The sequence below is a fragment of the Nicotiana tabacum genome, chromosome 1 (assembly GCF_000715075.1).
Source record: "Nicotiana tabacum cultivar K326 chromosome 1, ASM71507v2, whole genome shotgun sequence".
NCBI lineage: Eukaryota > Viridiplantae > Streptophyta > Magnoliopsida > Solanales > Solanaceae > Nicotiana > Nicotiana tabacum.
Genome location: NC_134080.1, coordinates 19149274 through 19158946, shown reverse-complemented (window position 1 = coordinate 19158946; position 9673 = coordinate 19149274). Strand labels below are relative to the sequence as shown.

The 9673-nt window shown below is 35.5% G+C and overlaps 1 protein-coding gene across 1 annotated transcript; it reads right to left on the bottom strand.

Annotated features, from left to right (window-relative positions):
• Window positions 1-6117: 6117 nt before the first annotated feature.
• On the bottom strand, window positions 6118-9379 carry LOC142162046 (uncharacterized). Its single transcript, XM_075218347.1, has 4 exons — window positions 8428-9379; window positions 8089-8309; window positions 7384-7715; window positions 6118-6307 (listed from the first exon to the last, which is right to left on the bottom strand). Exons 1-4 carry the CDS (start codon window positions 9377-9379, stop codon window positions 6118-6120), a joined length of 1695 nt encoding a protein of 564 aa, XP_075074448.1.
• Between the last annotated feature and the right edge of the window lie 294 nt (window positions 9380-9673).

Below are 9673 nucleotides of genomic sequence, written 5' to 3'. Positions count from 1 at the left end.
GTAAGGCGTTAGGAAATTCGGTTTTGTAGTTCTTTATATATATATATTTATTAAATAATGATCATCTTTCACAGAGATTAGTAAAAAATAATACAGGATTGATCTATACAATTAGGATATGAGATGATCATTTTCTTTATTCAAATTGCAAATTAGCATAGGAAATGATCATTTTTCTATGTCGTCTTTCTTGAATATCGCTATATATATATATATATATGCGCGCGCTCGACAAGTAGCTTGAGCAAACTATAAATTATTAATGCATTAGTCTCACAAACCTGATTGCGGTTTCAGTCGTAAAATAATCTTCTCGTCGTCGTAAGTTCAAGTGATTAATCCTTATTAGTCGAATCTTAAGTTCAAGTGATTAATCCTTATTAGTCGAATCTGCAATCCATCTAAGTTTATGTAATAAATTAAAGTTTTGATTTAGATTTACATTCAGTTTTAGACAAATATTATCAGTCAACCGTCTGACCTTAAAGTTACAGATATATATTAATAGCAGCTTAGTAGTTAGCAGTCATAAGTCAGAACCAAATACTGGAGAAGTAAAAATGAATGTACGTGCACGTAACATACTTATTAAGTAGTCCGTATTATTGCATGCATGGGCCCTCTTCCTGTACTCTCTAATTAATAGTTATCTCATTGTTTACCCGTAAAACGGTACAGTTAAATTTATACGTGGTTTTTAGACAAGTGAACTAATTTGATCCTGAAAATAATAAAATAAATAAAGAATTATGCAATACTTAGAGTGAAATTGTATTAAGCTTTATATAGAATGTAGTATAAGTTTGTCAGAAAATTCGTGTCTTACAATGATAACTAAGCTCACTATTTATAGTTGTATCTAGGGAAGAAGGTCCTAGGATCGTGCCCACTTTTAATGTCAATTACGAGGGTCATTGATGAAGATGTAACGGTGAATATAAAAGCCAAATTCCCTATAACGGGCCGTTGCGCTTAATATTGCAGAATATTCCTTATTAAATGTTACAGGGCGCAAGACATTTAACACATTTTTATGAACATTATCCCTTCTGGTGACAAGCGGAATATCTATGTTCGGTATTCGGTCATCCTCGTCATGAATTCCACGTACTTTTATTTAGATGACCATGTGTCATATAATATTTTACCCTATACACTTATTGGGTAGAGATTTTGTTTGCATCAGTAAAGTTAATGTCCATCAACATGGCCTTCAAACCATGCAATTATTGAATTAATATCCATAGAAACTTGCATGGCGGCGGCTGATACACCTATTTGGAATAACATCCAAGTGTTTAATTGGAAAGATTCCAAAAAACCGACTTGATTGAATAACTTCAATTGAAAAAGAAATGTTGCATAATTTCATGAGAATATTCAATGTTCGTGCTCATTAATGGACAAGAATATTGGAGAATAATACATTTTTTCTTAACAAATTTGACTAGGAACACAATACTGAGGATACGATATCACGTATTTGAAAGTACAAGAGGGGGTGAATTGTTTATTTTTAAACTTAATAGCTATCATTTGACTAGTTTTACGATTAGTCGACTAGATATAAGAACTTGATACTAGTAAAGACAGAAATTAAGATGCAGAAATTAAATGCGAGAATTAAAGACACCAGAATTTTTATACTAGTTCGAATTCAATGTGAATACTAGTCTAATCCCTTTGGATTGCAAGAAAGTTCTTTTTTCAATGAATAAGTTTTTTCGAGAATACAGATAATGGTGTGATCTACACCAATCGCTTAGTTCCTATTTCACTCGTTTCTTTTGATACAATGCCTCACCAATATTGTTCTCTCTTTATTCTCTAACTTGTTACACAACAGATCTAATAGAGCTACAATGTTTGTTTGTAGTAGAATAAATAGAGGGTATTTGGTTCGATCAAAGTATGTGGCTCTAGGGTACAAATACAAGTTTAAATACTTTGAGAGAGGCTTGGTTACTGGAGAGATTTGCTAACCCAAGAGATTTGATCCTTGGAGAGAAATTGATTCTTTGTAAGAATAAGGTCATACATCAATGGCTATGTTTACGAGAGACTTGATTGATTTTTCATATATGCTTCCCAAGATCTTGCACCTTCCGAATTTGGATACGCTCGATTTATTTGATTCCTTAAGTCTAGGCTTGATTGATTCCGTCTTGGCTTTGATTGATTTCTCTGATCTTGGATTGCTTTCCTTGATTCCTTCTATCTCGTAGCTATCCATTGATTTCTTGATCTTTGCTAATCTCGAATTGTTTTCCTTAAATTCCCTGATTGATTGCTTCCATCTCATAGCTAACCATTGGTTCCTTGATATTCTCTGATTGATTTCTTCAATCTTTAAATGTTGTTCATGAGTTCCTGCACATAGAACATATATATTATTTGCATCATTAAAATCAGATCTAACAATCTCCCCCTTTTTGATGATGACAAAATAATATATATGTATAAACAACAGTTGACTTCACTGTATTTTATTCCCCCTCAATGTATGCAGTTGACTAGTCCATGGTTATAGTTGCTATTTTACTCCCCCTCAATGTATGCAGTTGACTGGTCCATGGTTATAGTTGCTAATGTTTTTGTAGTTGACTCCTGCTGTAGAGGATCTATGACTCCCCGTCAGCCAAGATGCTAACGTGCACTTACCCTTCAATCGACTAAACTTTGTGTACCTGTGTAAATACATACATATATCTTTCTCCCCCTTTTTGGCATTAGCAAAGAGGGAATAGGTAGAGCAAACCACGAACTAAACCAAGGTTTATAGCATTATATGTAGTAGAGTTATAGTCCAAAAAGCAACCAGAACAAAACAAGAAACAAAAACAAAAAATTGTCCAATAACTGATTTAATAGTCCAAAAACAGCACATCAAAAAATTGTCTTAAACAACCACATTAACGACGCAGAAAGTAGGTGAGAGTATTGCAAATGGCCTCCTTCAGTTGGTCAAAGCTGGCATTGGCTGAAATTCTCATTCCATCAAACCTGTCATGGACCTCCTTGAATGCCTTGACATCGTTCTCCCTTACTCTGAGAACAACAATTTTTATCTTGGACACATCAGACCTATTTCTTTGGAGATGGCATGAATATCACTAAAAGTTGACTAAGTGGATGTGAGGAGATCTTTAATTTCAAAGAGTTGATTGTCAATAGCACGAAGCTTCTCAGCAAGGTCAGGATCACTAGGGCTATGATGAGAGGCAGAAGATTTGGAATCTATTGGAGTATTCTTGACTTCGCCTTCGTGCTTCTTAACCCATGAGTCTTTCACACTCACATACCCCATACTTGTAAAGGCTCTGGAATTGTAAGATTTCGAAAAAGTGATAAAAGGATATGCTGACAGGGAAATTTGGTGAGCTTCTAGGATGTAAGTGATGACCATAACATAGGGTAGACTAGTGGGATCTTCTGCACTTTCAATCATAAAGTTAATGACCCAGGAGGATAACTTGACTTTGAATTTGGTCACAAGACAATACACTAAAAAGGTGTCTCTTTGAGAGAAGATGGAGAAGGAACAAGTGCGAGAAAACAGAGTAGTTGCTACGATATGAGCCAGGACTCGAGTTTCAAAACTAACATCACTAGGGCCTAACTAGTTGGGGAGGGATTCAGAAGAACACTCAGCAATACACCACTTAACTTGTTCAAAGGAAATTTCAAAATCATCGGGCCAGGTATTTTTGAAAAGCATGGGGAAACCAGAACATTTACACTAAAAAGAGTGAATCAAACATGGCACAATCAAGAACAATGCGCTTTTCTAACACTAAGGATTCCAACTTATCAGGTTTACTAGAGCGAAGATTAGCATAAAACATCTTTACTATGGGTTCATAGACTTTAGGCGGAGGAATAGAGAGAAACTTTGACCACCCTTGATGAACGAAAAGATTTTTTACCTTACAATTTAGGGCTTCCATGTCGTCAAGGTCGACTACCCTTCCATGAGCAATGGGCTTATCTTTCAAGGCGATGAAAAGATCCATGTTTGGAGAATCCCAGAAATTCAGGTCAGATTCTAGGGAGCTAGAAAGATCTATCTTGAATTTTTTTGGAGTGGAGGAAACAAGGAGGTCTTCCATAGGTCGTTTTCCTAAAGCTTTTTCTCCTAAGATTCGAGAATGATCAGACAAATTGCCCGGCGGAGAAGCAAAACCCTCAGAATGTTCGGACCCTAGGTCTACTTGTTCTGGGGGCATAGAAGGGGGTTTTGCTTTGGAGCGGGTACTTTTTCTAGTGGAGGCAGATGGGTTTTTGGAGTGTTTAACCATTGAAGGATTTTGGTTTGGGCAGAGCTTCTGAGAAGGGTTTTCTAGATGATAGAGACGAAAGTGATTGAAAAGAGATCTCCGCCTTAAAAAGAGGGATTCTGAAACTTCTGACGGTTGAGTACATAAAAGGAAAAGGCATCAGTTGAACAGACACAATGATTGGCTTTCCATCTTTGAACGTCGCAATTGATGTGAAAGAAGAGGAAAAGAAAGGGAAAATGGAGGCGTAATTAATGAAAAATTAAGAAACAAAATATTAGACCTATAAAATTAACCCGATTACACATAGGTCATAAAATTTATTATCAATGCAAGTAATGCCAAGTAATTCTCTCAAAGTACAAAACCTATCCTCTAATAAAGGCTTAGTAAAAATGCCTACTAATTGATTAGTTGTTCCAACAAAAGATATTTCTATGTTTCCTTTAAGAACATGACCTCTAATAAAATGATGTTTGATGTCTATATGCTTTGCTCTAGAATGATGCACAGGATTCTTTGAAAGACATATAACACTAGAATTATCACAGAAGATTTGAATAGGCTTAAAAAATAATTCATATTCACTAAGTTGATGAGATATCCACAGTAATTGTGCACAACATTGTCCAATAGCAATGTATTCAGCTTCAGTCGTGCATAGTGCAACTGATCCTAGTTTTTTACTATTCCAAGATATCAAAGCCTTGCCAAGCAATTGACATGTCCCACTTGTGCTTTTTCTGTCTTCCTTATTACCTGCAAGATTAGCATCTGAAAAACCTTCTAATTTAAAAGTATTAGAACGAGGATACCATAATCCATGAGAGACAGTTCCAATGAGATATCGAATAATTCTTTTCACTGCAGTCAGGTGAGACTCCTTAGTAGATAACTGAAACCTAGCACATTTACAAACACTGAACATAATATCTAGTCGAGTAGTAGTTAGATAATGAATAGAACCAATCATTCCACGATACTTAGTTCCATCAACAGATTTTCCCTATTCATCTTTGTCGAGACTTGTTGAGGGACTCATTGGTGTGCCAATAGCTTTGGCACTACTCATACCAAATTTTTGGATTAACTCCTTTGTGTATTTAGTCTGACATATGAATGTTCCTTCTTCAGATTGTTGAATTTGAAGTCCAAGGAAGATCGTCAGTTCTCCCATCATGCTCATTTCGAACTCACTTTGCATAAGATTTGCAAATTCCTTGCACATAAGAGGATTAGTACTACCAAATATAATATCATCAACATAAATTTGAATAATGAGATTACCTTCTAATGATATTTTAATAAATTGAGTAGTATCTACTTTATCTCTTGTAAACACATGGTCAATAAGAAAAGAGCTTAATCTTTCGTACCATGCTCGTGGAGCTTGCTTCAGTCCGTACAGTGCTTTAGTTAGCTTATACACATGATATGGAAACTTTGAGTTTACAAACCCAGGGGGTTGCTTCACATACACTTCATCTTCAATGAAACCATTTAAAAAGGCACTTTTAATATCCTTTTGAAATAACTTGAATCCTTTAAAGGATGCATATGCCAAAAGAATTTGTATAGATTCCAGTCGAGCTACTGGGGCAAAGGTTTCAGGTTTCGTCATAGTCGACTCCTTCTTATTGTGAATATCCTTGAGCAACTAATCTGGCTTTGTTTCTTAAAACTTTTCCATCCTCATTGAGCTTATTTCTGAAGACCCACTTTGTTCCTATCACAGGAACGTTTTCAGGTTTGGTTATCAATTTTCATACTTGATTTTTGTCGAATTAATATAACTCTTCCTGCATTGCTTGCATCCGGTTTGAGTCTTTAAGAGCTTCCTCTATTTTATCTTTGACTCAATCTGAGAGATCAGTGCTATGTTTGCTTTCTTCTTGAGAGCTCCCCTGGTTTTCATTCCTTCATTTGGATCTCCTATGATGAATTTTTGAGAATATTCAGGTTCACTTCTCCATTCGTTTGGGCGAGCTGTATGAGTAGTCGACTCCTTCAGTAGTTCTGGTGGATTGTTGCTGGTTTCATTAGTTTATCTATCACAGCGTCAAATGCATCAGCCGACTTTTGCAATTTGCTTGTCTCCTGACTTTTTTGAATTTGATCTTCATCACCTGCAATAATTTCTTTCTCGATCGAGGAGTTATTTTCATCAAATACAATATACACAGATTCTTTCACACACATCGTGCATTTGTTGTATACTCTAAATGATATATTATTTAATGAATAACCCAGAAAAATACCTTCATCACTTCTTGGATTAAATTTTCCAAGATTGTCCTAACTATTATTGTGAATGAAACATTTACTTCCAAAGGGATGAAAGTAACTAATATTAGGACGTTTACCTTTCCACGGTTCATAAAGAGTTTTCTTCAGAATTGGCCTTATGAGACATCGGTTGAGAATGTGACATGCTGTACTTACTCCTTCTGCCCAGAAATGGTTTGATAGGGAATGATCTAGTAGCATCGTTCTTGCCATATCTTGTAGTGTTCTATTTTTTCGTTCCACAACTCCATTATGTTGGGGTGATCTTGGCGCAGAGAAATTATGAGTATATCCTTGATCATTACAGAAGTCTTCGAATGCTCTGCTTTCAAATTCTCCTCCATGATTACTTTGGATTGTTGTAATCAAATATACTTTTTCTCTTTCAACCTTCTTACAGAAAACCTCAAAGTTTCTTAACACTTCATCTTTATGAGATAAGAAAATCACCCAAGTAAAACGCGAATAATCATCAATAATAACAAAAGCATATCGTTTTCCTCCTATGCTAGCAGTTCTACTAGGCCCAAATAAATCCATATGAAGCAGTTGCAAATGTTTAGAAGTGGATACAATATCCTTGTTTTTGAAAGAGTTTCTAGTTTGTTTTCCAATTTGACAAGCATCACATATATGATTTCTAGAGAAATTCAATTCAGGTAAGCCAATAACTAACTCATGATTGGAAAGTTTTTCTATCAGATGCATGCTTGCATGACCAAGTTTCCTATGCCATAACCAGGGATCATCAAATATGGAAGTTAAACAGATATGACCATCAATATTTTAAAAATAATCAAGAATGTAAATGTTTTCGTACCTTTTACCTGGGAGGATTGTTTTACCTGTCTCATCTTCAATAGCACAACCTGTTTTCTTAAGTTTTACCTCATATCCTGAGTCGCATAGCTGACTTATGCTCAGAAGGTTGTAATTAAGCCCATCAACTAGATAAACCTCAATGATATTACAATTGTTATTGAAAGGGACTGTTTCGGTACAGATTATTTTCCCTTTTGAGTCATCGCCAAACTTAACGCTTCCTCTGTCTATTTTTGTAACTTCTTTGAACAGGTTTTTATCACCTATCATGTGACTTGAACACGTACTATCTAAGTACCATTTTCCTTTGCGATTTCTTCTGTGGTGTTCCTGCAAAACATAATGATTACTTTCTTTTAGGTACCCAAGCTTGCTTGGGTCCTGGTTGGTTAGTATTACTAGGTTCAAGATCATTTTTGGGTTTCCAAATCCATCCTAAAATATTTGACTTATGAAAATGACAAAAAGAGTATTTATGTCCACTTTTATTGCAGTAGTGACACATAATTCCTTACCCATTTTTGGGTCTTTTAGTTGTGTTAGTACTCGTGGACTCAGTTCTGGATGATCCTTTTCCAGTTGACTTGTAAGTCGTTTGGTTTGACCTGATAGAACTATGACTGGTGGATTTGTGCATGCCATTGAGTTGCATTTGCAATTCCTAAAACTCTTCTTGAAGTACTTCTTTTTCGATTTCACATACTTCATGTTTGAGTTTCCAGTCTTTTACTTCTTTGTTGAGTCTCTTTAGTCCATTCATCATTTTTTGAGTCTCTTTCAAAGTGAGATCAAGAATATCCTGCAATTTATTACATCTTTCACAATTATAAGACCTTACCTCGCTTGTTTCACCTCGAGCCATGAAGCAGTTTTCATTGTTATCTTTGCATTCATCGTCTGAAGTATCCTCGTCTGTCCAGCATCCTGAAAGTTTGTTCATATCATTTTCCAAAATTGTCATGAAGCTGAGATTTTTCTATTTCTTCATGTTCTGAACTGTCTTCATCACTCTAGCTTCCAAATGATTTATTTTTGTTGAAACCTCTGGAGATTTTTCTTTTTAGATCTAGACACTCGGCTTGAATATGTCCAAATCTTCCACACTCATAGCATTTTCCATCATTCTTATCTTGTTTGTTGTATTGCCTGGTTAGCCTAGGTGGAATCCTTCCTCTTCTCATATTCCTGAATCTTCTCATTAAGCAATCCATGTTTCTTGACATCATAGCAATTTCTTCTTGAAGAGCTTCAGGTACATCATTTATATCATTGTCAGCTATCTCAGTTGTAGCCTTGAATGCAACTGTTTTCTTCTTTTCTTCTTGGTTTGTTTTCTTGAGATGTGTCTTTTTGAAAGCTATGAGTTCTCCACGAAGTTCATCATAAGATAATTTATTCAGATCCTGTGATTCAACTGTGACTACTTTAGTTTGCCAAGTGGTTGGTAAGCTTCTAAGGATCTTTCTAACTTGATCACCACTTGAGTATGGTTTGCCGAAAGTTTTTAGGTCGCTTATGATTTTACTGAATCTGGTAAACATATCCTCAATGGATTCTCCTTCTTTCATCTGGAAGAGTTTATAATCGTGAACCAACATGGTGATATGTGTTTCCTTCACCTTGCTGGTTCTTTTGTATGTAACTTCAAGTTTATCCCACATTTCTTTGGTTGTATCACAACTAGAGATTTTTTCATATTCTTCACCACTTATAGCATTATAGAGCAAATTTCTTGCCTTGTTGTTGACTTGCACAACCGCCATTTGCTCATCTATATATGAGTCTATATCTTCAAGATTAGCAAGAGGTTGAGCAGCAGCCGGCAGATGATAGTTTCCCTTTTTGTTGACTCTCCACACTTTAACATTATACGCCTTTACATATACTTTTATACGTACTTTCCAGTGGGAGAAATATTGTCCATTGAAGTATGATGGCCTTACTTGGGAAGTACTTTCTTGGAAGAATGCTCCTATGATAACTTGATTTGCCATGATCTTTTCTCACAAGCTGTTAAGTAAAAAGAAAAGTGTGAGCCTTGCTCTGAATTGCCTCAACAGTAAAAATACTAGAGGGGGAGGTGAATTGTTTATTTTTAAACTTAATAGCTAGCAGTTGACTAGTTTTACGATTAGTCGACTAGATATAAGAACTTGATACTAGTAAAGACAGAAATTAAGATGCAGAAATTAAATGAAGGAATTAAAGACACCAGAGTTTTTATACTGGTTCAGATTCAATGTGAATCCTAGTCCAGTCCCCTTGGGTTGCAAGGGAGTTCTTTTTTC